The 18,080-nt window shown below is 38.9% G+C and overlaps 1 protein-coding gene across 32 annotated transcripts in view; it reads left to right on the top strand.

The window, feature by feature from the left end:
- Window positions 1-17,016, top strand: part of ANK2 (ankyrin 2) — a 210,166-nt gene extending 193,150 nt beyond the window's left edge. For 27 of the 32 annotated variants that reach the window (XM_053461465.1, XM_053461487.1, XM_053461481.1 and 24 more), the window contains 8 exons: window positions 499-781; window positions 1,508-1,808; window positions 4,608-4,700; window positions 5,169-5,252; window positions 5,682-5,846; window positions 6,704-6,880; window positions 8,893-8,984; window positions 14,902-17,016. In XM_053461465.1, the coding sequence (XP_053317440.1) occupies window positions 499-781; window positions 1,508-1,808; window positions 4,608-4,700; window positions 5,169-5,252; window positions 5,682-5,846; window positions 6,704-6,880; window positions 8,893-8,984; window positions 14,902-15,085 (1,379 nt within the window). In that variant the 3' untranslated portion in view covers window positions 15,086-17,016. The remainder of the gene's footprint in view (window positions 1-498; window positions 782-1,507; window positions 1,809-4,607; window positions 4,701-5,168; window positions 5,253-5,681; window positions 5,847-6,703; window positions 6,881-8,892; window positions 8,985-14,901) is intronic. The other 5 variants (XM_053461480.1, XM_053461479.1, XM_053461463.1 and 2 more) reach the window with 3 other exon arrangements.
- The last annotated feature ends 1,064 nt before the right edge of the window (window positions 17,017-18,080 follow it).

Genomic DNA, 18,080 nt, shown 5'->3' with positions numbered 1-18,080 from the left:
CTGTTGAAAGATTATCTGGGCTTTTGGAAGTGTCAGCAGCATACATTTTACTAATGACTAATTGCAAAAACAAAGAACATAAATATTCTTCACCAACATCTTTCTTCCACAATTTGTCAAACCCTTTTTAATAAGCTTCCTAAGCACAAGAAAACTTTAATTTTGATCAGCTACCATAGTATGCTTACGGCCATCACTACTGTTAATATGTTTGACAAACAACTTTATTCTTATTCCGGAACATGCTTGTATCACTATAACAGTCACTTAATCAGGTGATTTTTGCAAATGATACGACACACGAACTGCTTAAAAGGTGTACATATTGATTTAAGTTACAGAATTAACCCCAGTATTGTCCACTGTCGACACGTGAACTTTTGTACACTCTACCTCTCTGACGAGCAATAGCCTGGGGCCTACTCAAGTAAACATGACAGTGAAACATCAAACTAAACACAAAGAAAATAAAGCACTCTGTTTTGTTTGTATTTTCAGATTTTTCAGCACTACAGGATGAGTTCTCGAGCCCCCAAAAGAAGGTGACAGTTGATCAGTCAGATTCTCTTGAAAGAGAGACAGCTGAGCACCCTCCCCTGGTATCTGAGGAGGACGTTTCAATCAGCTACTCATCCTTCCATGAAAGCTCTACCAGGGTTGAAGATGACAAGTCTGTTGCAGAAACCCTCCGACAGCTACAGAAAGAGAAAGTGGAAGCAGAAATCTCAAGGGAGCCTCAACAACTATCAAGGGCACTATCTTCTGAGCAGCAACAATATTTGTAAGGGTTATTTGCTGGAAAAGCAGCTACACTTGTCATAGTGTTCTACTGCATGGGGCTATTAATGGGATATGTAGTCTTTTAACCATACATGTACTTCGGTGTCCTTTATTAATATCCACTCACTCAAACATGGGTAGCTGGCACATACTAGTGAACGCAGAGACAAAGAATAATCTGACATGCACAATAAGCAAATAAAAAAAATTTGGGAAACCATACAAAGAAGAGTGAGGTGCATCATAGCAGAAATTAACCTATGAAAGTCCTAAGTTTAATGGACCATAATAAATACTACTACTATTTACATACTTTAAGGGAACTTGTCCCCTGACGGCCCATGTTTGGTCACTGGAAAGGTTTAGATATTCAAGGCAAAGAATATCTAACAGCCCAACCCAGCACCCTTCAGTGGGGTCATATTAACAGTGCAAGATAGCTGATTTCAGATCCATGGGGAGAGAGCGGGAAGATCATCAGTTGTATTTTTTGCAATACACCCCATTCATTTGGGTTTTTTGGTGAGTGAGTTTAGCCGTTGTAGCACAAAAAAACGACTAGTAGGATGCCTATTAGCTCCAAACCTGCCATAGACTTTTAAGACTAGAGAGGTTTCTTCCTCAGATATATTGCCTTTTGAGGGATACACTTCTGGAGGTACTTCATAAATAGGTATACTGGACAGTATTTCAATACAGTTCATCCATATGTTATTCTTTATTTAAGTGTCACGTCTCCAGAGGCAGACAAAATCCCCTCATCAGACTCAGCTCAAGATTACATGTCTTGTAAGGAAATCATCCAGTCTCCAAATGAGACCCATGAAGAGTATGACAGACGGTGCCTCCAAACCCCAGTGTCTGAGCAGCACAGTAGTTCCCCAATCGTGCAAGAACCAGAGGAATCATCTGAACAGGAAGACCATGAAGCAGCTGGAAGTGACCTCTTCATAGTTGAGTCATCGGATGAGCAGCAAGAAAGAATGGAACACTGCTCTGAATATGCATCTTTAGAATCATTTGAAAAGGTAGGCAGGTGAAAAAATATTGTTATAAGTCTTGATAGATGATCACGGGAATTGTAATTCATTAGCTGTTTTAGAACTTTCAGCTGCGTATACCTTCTTCAGTCTATGACTGATTGTAGAACAAGAGAACATTTTACATTTAGAATATAATACAGGTTCTTCTATCCAGATCCTAAGGCATGAAATATTCCTAGATCACTTTCAAGCTTTAAACTGGTACATTGTAATTATAAAGGGTCGTGTCCAATAAATCTTGGTCACACTTTTATCAGTGCAATATATCATTTTCTTAGCATTTGTTCTGCTTAAAGAAAAAAAGTAATTTTGTTGATACATTGCCAGCTTTATCCCCTGGAGCATGAGCTGGCTTATTACTTTAACAAAACATTTACATCTCAAGATGACAAGTATGAAAGAAAAAAAGACTAAAAGGGACATTCTAGCCATCATATGTACTTTAATGTGAATTATAGCTAAGGTCCCTTTCAATTTCTGTGTTGTCCCCCTTGTATATGCATTTGGCCCTTTGCTCGCCCCAACAACTTTCTGTGCAGGAGATGCATTGGGGCAAACAAATATTTTTGCACATGAAGTACTTACCCCAAGTCAGCTCCAGGTGCGGTGGGCGAGGGTTCTTTTGAGACCCCTGTGCATATGTGCAGAAAGATTTCCTTCAAGCAAAGAAGGGCATCAGGAAGGGAAGAGGGGAGCTGCAGCACTTAAGCTGCAGTTTTCCCCCCAAGGTAAGTGCTTTATTTTTAAAGTGTGCATATTGAAGTATTAATAAAGTATGCATTATTCTTTAGTGGGGCTGTCAGGGTCTATAATCTACACCTTTTAATATGCTGCGTGTATTTTACTTTACAATCATCCAGATTAGGTCAGTTGAGGTATCCCACCATGTACCCACAAGGCTAACAATATTTAATTAAATGATATCTGGCTTGACTATAAAGGTAAAGACCTGGACCCTACCATCCATCACTGCTTATATCTGTCACTGTGTCTTTGTAACGGACTATAAAACACAGCAGAGTCTATTGGCGTTACATATACGCACATATAAATAACAAAGCCAATGCAGAAACCTAACAGAGGCCAGTTATTCCAGGATTTAATGCTATCAGTCCTTAGACACAAATGGAAGAATCAAAATATCGGAGGCATTACTTTAAGTACAATGCATTTTAAGCATAACGTGTACCCTTTTACACGTTTTTAAGCGTAGATATTTTTTCTGGTCATCCTTAAGAAAATTAATTAGTAGACCAGTAATCCAATATCCTGATTTTGTTGGGAAAGAATTGGAAGAATTATATGCACACACTTGGGGTTGTATGATATGTTGTGCAGATAAAATGTATTCATAGTGATTGTTTTGGTTTTGTTGAAAGACAGGCATTAACTAGTGTTGTTAAAACATTTACCAGCTAGCATCTATCACCCTGCCCATTCTTCTGTAAAATAGTATTTGGTATTGAGCGTTCAGCCACTAGGTGTCTGTAACACCATGTAGCATGGAGCGAATGGAAAGTCCTACGTTGCTGACTGCCCCAAACCAAAATTTCAGTATGGGGTTCACTCACTAAGCAGTGAGTTATGCGTTGAATGGGAAAACATCCCCACATTAATGCAGGTCATGCAGGGAAAGTGACTGAAATTAGAGTTAATACACTGAGATCAACATAGAGCTGTGTGCTTCAGCTGATTGCTAGGCAAATCAGAACTGCTCCAGTTTTGCCTGGTTAAATATGGTTTTAAAAGGTACATTTACTACACTGACAACCCATCCCAACTTGCATTGGTAATACAACACGGATGTGCAAGTTGATCTTTTGAGATCTGCCTTGATACATAGAGTGATCACTCTACCAGTAAGCATACCTTTGTCTTGCTGTGTTACTCTAATTGACAATTAATGAATGGCTTACAATATACTGTGACCAAGAAAAACAGTGTAACGCAGAGAGGGCTGGTAGCATGCAGCTTGGGGGGCAAATCCAGCTACATGGCTCAGTAATAAACCAGCCCAAACATATCTGGTGAGAACATCCCCACTAGCTGGTCCTATCCAAAGCACATTTTATTTTACAGTTTATAAAAAAATCCAATAAAAAGGTAACAACGATTTAAAGTTCCTCTTACTCTAATAACAATAATATTGGCACCATTGGTAAACAAGAGCGAAGGAGGCTGTAAAAATGTGTATTTATTGTTTAACTCTTTGATATTTTCTTTAAATATACACGAAAATACTGCCTTCATGGATATCAAACAACTGCAAACACAAGACAGGTTTATAAAAAAGTGAACTACACGTGTGTGGCACAATTATTGGTACCCCTATGAAATACTGTGAGAAAAATATATTTGAAGTACATTTTGTAGTAGACCTGGCTGACTTGGAACAGGAAATTGTTCAACCATGACTTTGTGTTTCACGGGGGTATAAATATTTGGCCAAGTTCCCGTTTCATTAACCACAATGGGTAAGACCAAGGAATATAGCTGTAAAGTGTGGCAAAAGATTGTTGAGCTTCACTATAAAAAAAAGCAAAAGCGTTGAAAATCCAACATCAGAGCAATAATTACAAAGCTCCAGTCAACTGGAATTGGCGCCACAGCGCTTGCCTTATAAATTCTATGCAAGGGATCATTTATTCTGTTAGCCATATAAGGTGATACTTATTATGTGATGGGAAATTATTTTCAACTTTCAATTGATAAAATATACATAGAATGAAAGGTAGCCAAAGATATAGTATCGTAAATAGAGCCCTGCTTCCATACTTCCACCAGGAGCTAGCAGAGGAGCTAGGTGAGCTAGAGACCAACTCAGATGAGGACGAGATGGTAACTACCAGGGTCGTTCGCCGCCGTGTGATTATTCAGGTACAGAGTGTTTAACTCTTGCACGTCGCTGCGCCAGTGGCTGCTATGTCCTGGCAAGACTTGCAGAGAGTCACCAGCACCAAATACTTACCAAGCAACATGGCTGCCTGCATGTTCCCCTAACTAATGCATGTCCACTTTAATTGTGAGTACCGAAAACCCAATGTCAGTATTAGTAGAGAAATGTAGATCGTTTTTTTACCACTCTCAAAGTGTCAGTTAGAAGACCAGACTGAAATTCTATTCAGCTGCTTGTAGGAACGCCGAGTCTTCTGCTGCACTTTTGTCTGTGGTCTCACTGCATGCACTTAGCACTTTTCTTTGCAAAACTGTTTTTTAGAGTTTTGCCAGTTTTTTTTTGTAAATCCTCTATTTTTAATTTCAGTTTAACCACACTTTCTAGTTTTAAACACTTGAATTAACCGTGATTAAGAGTTTGGTAACACGGTTCCTTCCTCTTTCCTGTAGGCAGACAATATGCCTGACATTCTCCCAGAAACGGTGACGGAGGAGCAGTACACAGATGAACATGGTCATATTGTGGTCAAGAAGGTATACTATGAATAGAAGCAGTCCACCACAGTTAGTACTACACTCACACAGTGGTAAAAATATCTATAATGTCTATAATATAGGTCTTACTGAAACAAATCCAGTAAAAGTAATTGTGAATGAAACGTATTTCAATATGTATTAGTTATGGATAATATTTATAGAAAGTCCTAGTCTATAGTATGTTATTATTTCTGGGAAATACTACAGGAGCGAATACTTACGTTGCCTTCTGTCATGTAGTGTAAGCATTTGTTCCTGTAGTATTTCCCGCAGGTAATATGATTATAGAAGGTTTGTATAAATCTTATCCATAATGTTACAGGATGCAATCAGCTTTTGATGCTCAGGAATACCTAGCAGGCAACAGAATACAATGATTACCGCCAAGAGCATTATATTTAAAATCATTGTTTGCATCTTGTGCAGGTCACACGGAAAATTATCAGAAGATTTGTTTTACCCGATGGCACCGAAAAAGAAGAAGTTGTGGTACACGGGGGTCCCCAGGAGCCTGTGACAGTAGAAGAGGGGGACACAGTTTCTAAAGTTTTAAAACGTACCATACTGAAGAGTGACAGTGAGCAGTCTGAGGTAAGGTGGTTTGTGTACCCTGTTAGTGGTAAGAAGAGGAAATATGAAATCACTCTATATTTTCTACAGTAATGTCCAATTAGTACTGGGAGAAAAAAGAGATACACGTACATACTTTTCTCCCAATTTCTGCAGGATAATTCCATGAGTTTGAGTTTCTCCTGACCTTCTGATGAGAAATAGCAATTTAGGTAAAACAAATAGTTTTCCAAACGGATCTCAGTGGTGGATGGTATACATGTAGCGACACTCTACGAAAATTACGAAAATGCTGGTAACAGGTTACTTTTAAAAAAAAAAAAGATGACTACCAGCAATGGGGTAGAAAATTGGTCATCTCTGTTCAAAACATGCAGGCAGTATGAGGAAAATAGTGACTATATTTTCCTTTATACAACTGAAAAATTCTAATGTATCTTCAAACACCTGAAAGTCTGTACTTTCTGTCAAAACTAGAATTAGAATGAAATGATGCTTACCTAGTACTTTGGCAGAGGGTGTTACACCTAAAAAAGTGCCATGATTTTTAAAACATAAATAACCGGCATGTTGATTTTTCATATGTTTCTCAACTTTTGGTGTTTTACATTTTAATTGAGTGTGTCAATAAATAAGATCATTTGCAGTCCAAAGACATAACATTCAGATCTATGTACACAACTCCTTTAGCTCTACCTTTAAGGGGGGGGCAAAATACATATTTTTCGATGATGCAAGTCAGCGGGTTATTGGTATCTCTCATATTATTTTGTGTGCATTGCTTATTCTTACTTGCCGATGCTCAACAATACCCAGTTTACAGCCATGTATACGGCACCCAGAACAGGCTAAGATCAAACATTAAATTGTGTCACCAGATTGCTTTCTCCGAGCCCAGAGTATTGTCATCAGAATTCCAAGCTGAACCTGTGGAAGGCCGAAAGGTCAGCAAGGTCGTGAAGACCACTGTGGTTCACGGAGAAAGAACTGAAAAATACCTTGGAGACCCTAGTTTAGCATCCGATCTACCATCGGCCAAAGATGACTTTGAACAGGTAAAGGGTTGGTACCTAGATATAGAATATTTGTAATTTGTTTCCCTTACATACATCAACAGGAAGAATTTGTTTATTAGAATCAGTTAATAAAGTAAGACAACTAATTCTCCTAGTTAAAATATTAACCAGTCCTTTTTCCTTGAATTCTTTAAACTTTATAAATATCATCTAGTTTTTCTTCTATCGCTTTGTCAACATAGCCATATAACCTGCTTGTGTCACATAATTAGACGTTAAAATACATTCTCAAGAAAAAAAATGAATGGAGGAAAAAGGTTATCATCCTGTATATCTTGGAGACGCTGCTTAGTAAAGTTATTGCCCCAGATGACACGCTGTCTGCTTTATTGCTGGATTCAGTTATGAGTTTCTACAGTCCCAGAAGTACAGTTATTTATATAATAAGTCTGGTGCCTCCAAATTAATCCTGTAAATGAAAAAACAGCAGAGGATTGAAGTCCTCGGAAGAGATGAGCAAAGCCTCTTGTACAATCTGTTAATTAATCAGTCGGAGCATCTGGGGGATGCACTTCTTGTAAACATATGGATGTATGTAAATATCCCACAGACTGGAACACTCACTGAATGCCAATATTGTGAATGGGGTGAGTCAACAGACAGAGCTGTTACGTCTTTAAAACCAACCACAAATCTTAAATAGTAACAGACTGAGACTAAAGGTTTTTGTCTGCTGTGGGTGGCTTTAATAAAATGCAGTTCATTCATTGCCATATATAAAATTCAAGTCCCCTAATTATATTCGCAAACACTTCCCAAGTAACAGAAGAAGGAAAAAATACACACGGACAGGTCCTCCAAGGTGCAGTTTCAACCCTCAATATTTGTGGTTTTATGAAACAAGGTCCTTACTCATACCATATGTAGCAGTTGCCATTAAAAGAACACTTCAGACCTATATTATAGTATAAAGCATTTTAGAGTCAATTTTTCTACAATAACACTTGCACCTGTTTGCATGAAATAGAATACACAAGGTCCATGTAAAATGGATTCCAGTATCCATTTAACATTAAAGTAGGGCTTAGTTGCTCCAGGTGTAAGCTATGTTATAAAGTTTCTGAGAGAAGTTTAGTTCCTTCCCATTTATGATGTTGGCTTACAGGCCATGTGGCTATCTATATCATGGCTGAGACATGCTCATCGTATTCTCGCATTCCCTCTCTAACATACTGTAGCTTAGGAATCTTCATCTATGTTTGCAGTTAGAAGCCTTTAGTCAATGGTGATACATTTTATTGGACCAAAATAGAGAAAAATGACATTGGCCTTTGTGACCTTGAGGATGTTTTGGTTTGAAGAATAAACCTCTGAGGTCCCTAAAGCTAATGTGACTCTTGTACATCTCTCCCCCATGTTGGTTTAGTAAAAGGCATCACCTTCTACTAAAGACTCCATCTTCTGTTGCTTTAGCCACGGGATGCCCCGTGAGCTTTCTTGGCCCATAAACCATAAAAGCCAGCAGATTGAGCTACTTCAGTTAAACTCCACCATTACCCACAATCCCCATGTGGATGTTTAATCAGTGCATGGTATATAATTATGGCATGTACCGGTCTTAAAGATTTGTGATGGAGAATAAATTTGTAATTTACTTTTCATCAATGTTGCAGAGCAGAAATCTGTCTCCATTTGCATAATCAGAGCTAAATTATTGATGTGAGTAGTAATAAAAAGTCTCCGGCAACAAAAAATTATTTGCAGATGTTCATTTAAAGAGGTAAAAGGCACTGCCAAGGCTTCGTATTCTCAAAACAATATACACAGTGCTTAACGAAAATGGTCTGTCTGCTTAAAAAAAAAAAAAAAAAAAAAAAGAGAAGAAAAGAAAAGAAACAATACAGTATTGCCAAATCTGAGAAAGTTGGTGTCTATGATTCTCCTGGTGGCTATGAGCTCACTAATATCATAGTGAGTTATAGAATTGCCGTCATGGACTGTTTAATCAATACTTTGCTTTTATTTTTAGTAATTTCCATGTTTTGTTTTAGGCTTTAAGTTATGCAGGTGGTGATGTAAGAGTTCACCTGCCCAATTTAGTGGAAAAACAGATTGTCAAGGAGGATGGATCAGTGCTAAAAAGGTTTGGGTTGGCATGGCACACGTTTAAAATAACGAGAATGAACTAATATTACTTAGCATTAAATGTAGCCATGAGTAATGAGTGGGTTAAAAATGCAATAAAAAAATCTTCCAAGCTACAGTCAGCTATAAAGCAGCTAATGCAATATATCTAATGACAACAGCATATAACATAATGGTATTTTAATAGCACCTCCAAGGTATGGGTAAAATTAACAACTAATCTATCACTGCATGACAGCGTGATGATGCATGGCCTCAAGTTTAGTGTTCTAATGTAAGGGATGGCAGAGCTACAGTCATTAAAGTCTGACGTTAAATGTTTCTTGCTGCCAATGTTCTTAAAAGTTGCATAAAAGAACAATGCACCCAGATTAAAAGAAAGGCTTTTGAGAGGTATTATAAGCTTGCTGTTAATATGGTTTGGTCCTGGAATATACATCACTTAAGCAGTTTGGGAATAAAGGCAAAATGGTACACAAACATGGCGTCAAATGGTGCACAAACATGGCGTCAAATGGTGCACAAACATGGTGTCAAATGGTGCAATTTGAAAAGCTGCCTCATCTCCATACTTTGGAACTTCCCAGGGTAGGCTACGTGAAGCACTTCTGAAGGCATGACTTGATGAGGTGGTGGAGCTAGTCATATTCAGAGGCAGGGCTAGCCACGCATGGGTGCCCCTAACTCCATACGACCTTAAGTAGGAGGGGAAGCAGGGAGTGGGGGTGGCCACTACACGCCCAGAAAAGGGACAGAGAAACAGGCTTTCCAGGTATACATTTTTTATAGAAGAGTTCATTGTATTATTGGTCTGGATGGGTTAATAATGTGATATGGTCATGGACATTTTTTGGAGAAAAATTTAAACACCATATGACATGCTGTCCATTTGTGACAGCACAATCATCACACTGCACAATGTGTTCAAAGATTCTACAGAAAACAAACAGGTGAGAGGAAACCCTGCTCGATATCCATTTTAAAACCCAGTATGATGGGCGCTATCAGGAACACCCGCTATAATACCACATTGTAAACACAAAAGTTTAGCCATCACCCAATTAGTTAACTGAGTATAGTAACAGGGTACCCTCTTCTTTATTGCATTTGAGAAGATTATATACATTACATAAATTATGTGGGTAAAGGTGATGGAAAACCCTTCCACTTAAGAAGGTTGTCTTGTACAGCGGGCAATTAGTTTAAAGCAGGGGTGGGCAATTAATTTTCCCATGGGGCCACATGAGAAATTGGAATGGTTTTAGAGGGCCAGACCTCTACAAACTACAAACTCCGAAGCCTTGTCCATTTTGTTAACTTATGTGCTGTTTAATAAAGTTATTCAAGCCTACGTCATTGGTAGAGGTGCTTGAATAAGTAAGGCCTGAATAACTATTAGCACAGCACAGAAGTGAACAAAATGAACAAGGCTTCGGAGTGCATACCGTATTTTTCGCTCTATAAGACGCACCTGCTGATAAGACGCACCTAGATTTTAGAGGAGAAAAAAAAGGAAAAAATATTTTGAGCTAAAAAATGGGCTAAAATATTTATTACAATAACTGAATAAGCTATGAACACAGTAAGACACACGCAGTAAGACACACACAGACACAGTAAGACACACACAGACACAGTAAGACACACACAGACACAGTGAGACACACACAGACACAGTAAGACACACACAGACACAGTAAGACACACACAGACACAGTGAGACACACACAGACACAGTAAGACACACACAGACACAGTAAGACACACACAGACACAGTGAGACACACACAGACACAGTAAGATACACACAGACACAGTGAGACACACACAGACACAGTAAGACACACACAGACACAGTGAGACACACACAGACACAGTAAGACACACACAGACACAGTGAGACACACACAGACACAGTAAGACACACACAGACACAGTAAGACACACACAGACACAGTGAGACACACACAGACACAGTAAGATACACACACACACAGTAAGACACACACACACAAACACAGTAAGACACACACACACAGTAAGACCTCCCTCCCTAACCCCCCTTCTCAGTATCTCCCCTCTAACTCCCTAACCCCCCCTTCTCAGTATCTCCCCTCTAACTCCCTAACCCCCCCTTCTCAGGATCTCCCCCCCCCGCCCCGGTCACTTACCTTAAACTCCTGTGTTGGAAGCGTGAGGCGTTTGTCTCGGGTGCCGGCGCTTCACTGCTGATCGCCGGCGTCTGACGTCATATGCCGGCGCCCAGCGTAAAGCGCCGGCACCCGAGACAAACGCTTCCAACACAGGAGTTTAAGGTAAGTGACCGGGGCGGGGGGGGGAACACCGGACTCATTGGTGAGTCACCAGGACACTCTTTGCGGGCCGGTCCGAGCTATTCAGCGGGCCGGATGTGGCCCGCGGGCCGTGCTTTGCCCAGGTCTGGTTTAAAGAGTTCCATGTATAAAGTGGATATAGAGGCAAAAGGTGATTATTGTTGACCTTATTTGCATGCACCTACCCAGAATCCCTTGTGGTTGTGGCAGCACCATGAGATTTCTGAGGGAAACACAAGCCGTCTGGTGTCTGTAGATGAGTGTTTAATAATGCTTCTACTACCCCCGAGATGATATTATATGAATAGGAATTATCCCAGATTCCAGAATTATCCCGGATTCATCAATTTGCAATTTGTAATGTTTTAATGAATGTGTATTAATGGTATTATTATGACTTTTATTATTACATCAGTAATTTTGCATACCTAATATAATATGTCCATGTGTATATGTGCCTCCCAATGGAAACAGGCGCAAGGGGTGTCAACTGAAGAAAAGCTCAGAAATAGGCGCGGAAATTTACATGTTGGTCAAACCAGGACCAGATCCACGTAATAAGAGATCATATGTTCTGTTAATATCTAAAGCCTTAAACCATGGCCAAACACAGACCTATGTAACTTTATAACTAGTTAAACGTATTGAATACCTCATAGGAAGTTCTAAACAAAAGTGTCTCATTAGTGTTGTTAAGTGAGGATAATTGAGGACAGTACAGAATAAAAGAAAGATACCCAGGTATGTTCCTGAATTTGACTTAAATATTTTGATTAGGAAAACGTGATGCACATAGTACATGCATTCTTCCTCTTATCTGAGATTAAGTCAGCAAAAACAAGCTAACAAAATCAGAAAGAGTTGGGTCGGGTACATGCTGAGGGATGATGTTCTTAATCACAAGGTAGAGGTCCTGTAAAGATACATCATAAAGGATCATGGCATCATACCTGCTGAATGCACACAAAATAAAAAAACATAGTTTTTCATCTATAACACCGGAGTACCATACTTATTACTAATAACCTTCATTCATAACTTTGATTTTATTCATAAAGCATGCTCTAAATATTCAAACGAATGTGCCTTAGGATGCAGGGATGTCAAATACAAGAAGTGACATGTTTTGGACAGATGGCTTGTCACCCTCTAGCAAATGGAAATGTCAAATTCTAAAATGAACTGTTGTAAAGATGCCTTATTAGGTATCACACAGAATGCCAATGAAGTCTTAGCCAACCAATCTGCGGGATACAGGTTTTGTTCTTGCTTCACGTTCCTGAAGTCAAACTGATTTTCAGATGGCAGGAGATGATGATACTGCATGGAACACAAACAAACTGGCATGATGAGAAGGCTGTTGATTTCAATATGTTAGTGTGCCTTTTAACCCCTTAACGTCCATTGCCGGGTCAGGAACGTCATGCAAAACGGTCACTTAACGACCTATGACGTACCTGACACGTCATCAGACTTAAACAAGCTTAGAAAGTGATCAACGATCACTTTCTAAGCTTAAACGGTGTTGCTGTAATGCCTCGATATCGAGGCATTCAGCAACACCGAGATCGGCATGATGGGCCATGTCTGGCCCCTCCCCGGGGCGTCAACAGCCGCCATACATTGTATGGCGGCGGACGCCCGTTTTAAAAGCGTTTAGGAGGCGATCAACGATCACCTCCTAAACTTCAATGGTGTCGCTGGAATGCCTCGATCAGGAGGCATCCAGCGACACCAAACACTGACCTCTTGATGGACTGTGACCGCTCCGGAGAGCGGTCACAGCCGCAGCTGCACGCAGTCTTCACCATCCGCAAGATGGCGGCGGCCCGGGAAAAAAAATAATAAAGGTTCAAAAGTTGGCTAGACGGTCTCCAGACCCTCTAGAGAACTCTGGCTCCACTTGCAGGTTGAATACAGGTACTGCATTCAACCATACAAGTCAATGGAGCCCAGCTTTCTAATCACTATGTGATTAGTAAAATATTAAAAAAATAAATAAAAAAATTAAAAAAAAAAGGAAAAAAAGAAAAAGCTTAAAAAAAACATGGTAACATTTAAAAATTATTATGCTTTAGAGGAACTATCCAGTTCCAGCAAAATGTAAAAAAAAAGTCCAAAAAGAGTAAAATAAATAAAATAAAAAAATAAAGTTTATTATTATGAGCAAGTGCTAAAATTAGCGCTGTATCTTCCCAAAAATCCTGACGTGGAAAAATTTAAATAAAAAGCATTTCAAATACCCAAGGGGTGTCTACTTTAAAAAAATGAATGGTTTGATGGGGTAAATTGGAGTGGCCGGGCTCAAAGATAGGGCATAGGCACAGACTGACCGAAATGGGGGAAAAAAAGAGCGCACTTCCAAAATGTGGCATTTTAACCTCAAACACCAGACAAACCCATACATGTGGGGTATGACTGAACTCGGGAGATGTTCCTGAACACATATTAGGGTGTTGTTTGATAGTGACGTATACCTGGAGCTATAAATTTATACCCAAAGTACAATTTGTGTGAAAAAAATACAAAAAAAAATACTACCACAAAGTGTGGCAAAGGCTGGTGGTAGAATCTGATGCATGGAAAGGGTTAAATACTACCATTTTAAGTACCTTGGGGTGTCTAGTTTTTAAAAATATATGGTTTTATGAGGTAAATTGTAGTGGCCAGGCTCAAAGATAGGGCATAGGCACAGACTGACCAAAATAGGGGAAAAAAAGCGCACTTCCCAAATGTGGCCTTTTATCCCCAAACAGCAGTCAAACCCATGCATGGGTGGTATCACTGTACTCGAGAGATGTTGTTGAACACATATTAGGGTGTTGTTTGATAGTGACATATACCTGGAGCTATAAATGTATACCCAAAGTACAATTTGTGTAAAAAAAAATACCAAAAAAATACTAACACAAAGTGTGGCAAAGGCTGGTGGTAGAATCTCATGCATTGAAAGGGTTAAAATACTAGCATTTGAAATACCTTGGGGTGTCTAGTTTTCAAAGATATATGACTTGATGGGGTAAATTGCATTGGCCGACTTCAAAGATACCCGAAATGGCACATGGGGGAGGAATTACCAGATTTGGAAAAAATGGTTTTGAAATAGCAAAACGCTACCTGTACTTAATGCTCCATAACGTGCAGAAAAAAGCAAAAAAACATAAAAACATTGGGTATTTCTAAACTCAGGACAAATAGTAGAATATATTTAGTAGGTTTTTTCATTAGCTTTTTTGGATGAGTAAAAGATTTTTGGGGTAAAAGTCAGAAAATGTGTTTTTTTTTACATTTTTCATCATATTTTATTATTTTTTTTATGGGAAATTAGATAATATGATTAAAACAATGGTATCTGAAGAAAGCCCTCCTTGTCCTGAAAAAAACAACATATAATTTGTGTGGGTTCACTAAATGAGTGAAGAGAAAATTACATCTAAACACGAACACCGCAAAAGTGTTAAAACAGCCTCGGTCCCAATGGTACAAAAGGTAAAACACAGCCTGGTCCTTAAGGGGTTAAAAATCTATTTTCTTTAGTATGGCTGCAAAGTAACCGGTCACCATCTTTTTGGTTTCCCTTAGAACAATGATGAATAAAACCAGCACACAGAAGAGGACTGTGGTGAAGGACCAGCATGGGAAACATGTTTTTGTTGAGCAGCTGGAAGATGTTCCTGAAGTCCTAAACAAGGATGACCTTCAGAGTGACTTACAGCAACTTCTCAACCGCTTCTGTAGAGAGGACTGGGAGAAAGAGGCCAAATGAGTGGCTACTATGTTATCTACAACACATATCCATAGCCAGTATGCTGAAGTTAAATTCTCCACTCAGAAGGGCAATGAACACGCACTTGGTGATGCAGATTCAAACACTAATACTAAAAATTATCAGTTTGGTGTAGCTTGTTCATTAATGCAGATTTGTGACCAAAGACAGCATCCATTGTTGGATGGTATATCCATTATATCCACTGTTTAGTTTGGTTTTACTTGGACCCTAATCCAAATGACCCCATTTCTCTATAATACCATCTTCATCCACAGGCCTCTTCATGGTGTCTACAAAAGGCAACCTTAAAAATCCGGCAGATCACGCATTGTTCCTGTACCTAGCAAAGGTACTTGGGTTTGTAAGTTTAGAAACTGCGAATGGTAACTAAGCTTCGCTTTATGAAAACTAATAAGAGAGAATCTTCCGTGACTTCCAGCCTTCAAGGCGTCAAGGATACAATTCTACATCAGAAAGCTCTGGTGATTACTAAGAGTCTTCTTGATGATTTTAAAATATCTGCTTTGTGATTACCTAAAACAATATACAGTAGACAAAACCTAGGTAACTAGTCTGCTAGCTGCTTATCACAAAACATCTACATATATATTTAGATATTTTATGGACTGGACAAGTAATAAGGGTCTTGGCATCAGATAACTCTACAGTGACAGCAGCAGACCATCAATGCTTTAGCAGACCACTTCGTCTTATTACTACTACAAATCTATGCTGGCCGCAGCAGTGTAAATAAACGATGAAGCGGGAGATTTATTCCCTAGTAAACCTTAAAAAATAAAATAAAAAAAAAAGATCACCTCGTTTTCAGGATTTCCTCTGGCACATGCATGTGGCATTAAAACACAGTTAAACTAAGCTTGTGTACTCATGTGTGGAATTTGTAAACCCTCTTAGCACTGAGCAAGCAGATTTTACAAATGTCTCCTACATACTTGTGTATTTTTTCCCCCCAAAAGCTAAAGACACAATGCAGGTATCGCTCACTTTTTTTTATGTTTTTACATCTAAACTAATCCTCTGGAAACAATTCTAGCATTTATGCACTTTTTTTTTTAAAGAAGGGATTATAAAAAAAAAAGGAAATATTTTTTGTCTTATGTACCTTATTTTACGTGTGTGTGCGGTTTGAATTCTGTAGCCTTTTAACGTACAAATATAAATATATATATATAAATATAAGCACTATACATTTTAAACCCATTTATTTAATGTAAGTATAGATTGGAAAACAGTAAAAAAAAAATACAAAGAACAAAATGTTGCATTAATGACCTACAATTGCTAATTTATAAATAAAGTAAAAACAAAAAAAAAAAGAAAACAAATTAGGCCTTTTGTCCTAGAGGTTTAGGAAAACAACATACTCAGTGCTACGATTGTCGGTTATGGAAAAGTCTGAAAAAAAACTGCAAGTACCTAAAAAATAAATCTTGATTACTGAAGTAAAATGATGCTATTGTGCAGAGTCATTGCTAAATTATTTTCAAAACCAAGCGGTGAGTGTGTTACTGCACACTGGCACTCATGCGGTTAATATGGGCAATTTCACATTTGACCTAATGTAGTGAAGGCAGCCATGGAATATATTTCCATATGTCTGGAAGAAGGCAACACAAATTTCTATTGTGCTACTTGCAGTGCAGATGTCTGTGTGAGAACATGAATTGTTAATCACTTTTTGGGGGGTATGAATTTACTTTCTCTCTCTGCTGTTATCGAAGAAATGTACTACTGTGAGAAGTGACATTTAAGTTAATGATTCAGCATCTTGTTCCCATGGTGATAACACTAATATATCTACAAGGGCATGTCTTAGTTAAAATGGCAAAATAAATCAACACTAACAAATACATAGCTGCAATGTGTACAATGGCTGATTTAATGAAATAAAGTGTTAAATGTACAAAGAGTTGTCTTGTTTGTGTGTTTCTGGTAAAAATAAGATCACTACCTGGCGAGAAGTGATACTTTAACAATACCTTGTTTATTAATTGGGGACCAGCTGATGCAAGAATACAGTGTACCTGTAGAATTCTTCTATTGAGCCCTAATGTGTGAATCAGTCACATTCCCAAATGTACATCTTAACTAGGTAATCCATCATCAGTGATATAGTTTTGAGGTTCACCGCCCTAGGTCTGACCATGGGCGCATCTGCTCCCACTGAGAAAGAGATACTGTAAGTGGTAGTGCAGCAGCTGTGCATTATGGACAGGCTGAGGCTTCACCTGCCTGAGGGCTCCCAAGCCGTGTGTCCTGCCAGAGGCTTCCAAGCCCTGTGCCGTGCCAGTTGGCTCCAAAGCCATGTACCCTGCCAGAGGGCTTCCAGCTGTGCTCCTACCTCTTGCCTTGCCAGTGGGCTTCCAGTTTCCTGCCTGTACTGAGCTTGTCACCACAAGTTTATTTCCTGTTAGTTCTCAGAACACCTATGGCCATGCTCTGAATCCAAACCTGCCCTTACATAGAGACTCCTACCTGATCCAGCACCCATTGTCCTTACATGATGTCTATGTGCATGTGCTTGGTGTGTCTGGGTATGTAAATGTGTGTGTGTCTAGGTATGTTAGCGTGTGCTTGTTAATGTGAGTATCTGGCTGTGTGTTAGTGTCTGGATGAGTGTGTTAGTATGCTTTCTGTGTTAGTGTGAGTGTCTGGGTTTGTGTGTTAGCATGAATGTTTGTGTGTGTGGGTAAGTTTGTTGTATGTGTGTTCATATGTTAGTGTCAGTGTGTGCATTTAAGTTAGTGTGGCCATTGTGTGAGTGACTAGGTGTTTTAGTGTGTGTTAGTGTCTGGCACTCAGCCTTAGGACTCACTTGAAACTATAAACTATACTTTGAAGTAATATATACCTAAAGGTATGCATAGAGTGGCAACAAGGTTCAAGGTGATACTGTAAAGTAAAATAACCCACATGAATTCTGTGCTACAGAAAATAAAAAAGAACATTTTTAGGCCTAATAAACCTGTGA

This window comes from Spea bombifrons, chromosome 1 (assembly GCF_027358695.1).
Source record: "Spea bombifrons isolate aSpeBom1 chromosome 1, aSpeBom1.2.pri, whole genome shotgun sequence".
NCBI classification, from domain to species: domain Eukaryota; kingdom Metazoa; phylum Chordata; class Amphibia; order Anura; family Pelobatidae; genus Spea; species Spea bombifrons.
The sequence above is the reverse complement of the archived record's forward strand: the minus strand, read 5'-3'. Positions and strand labels throughout refer to the sequence as shown.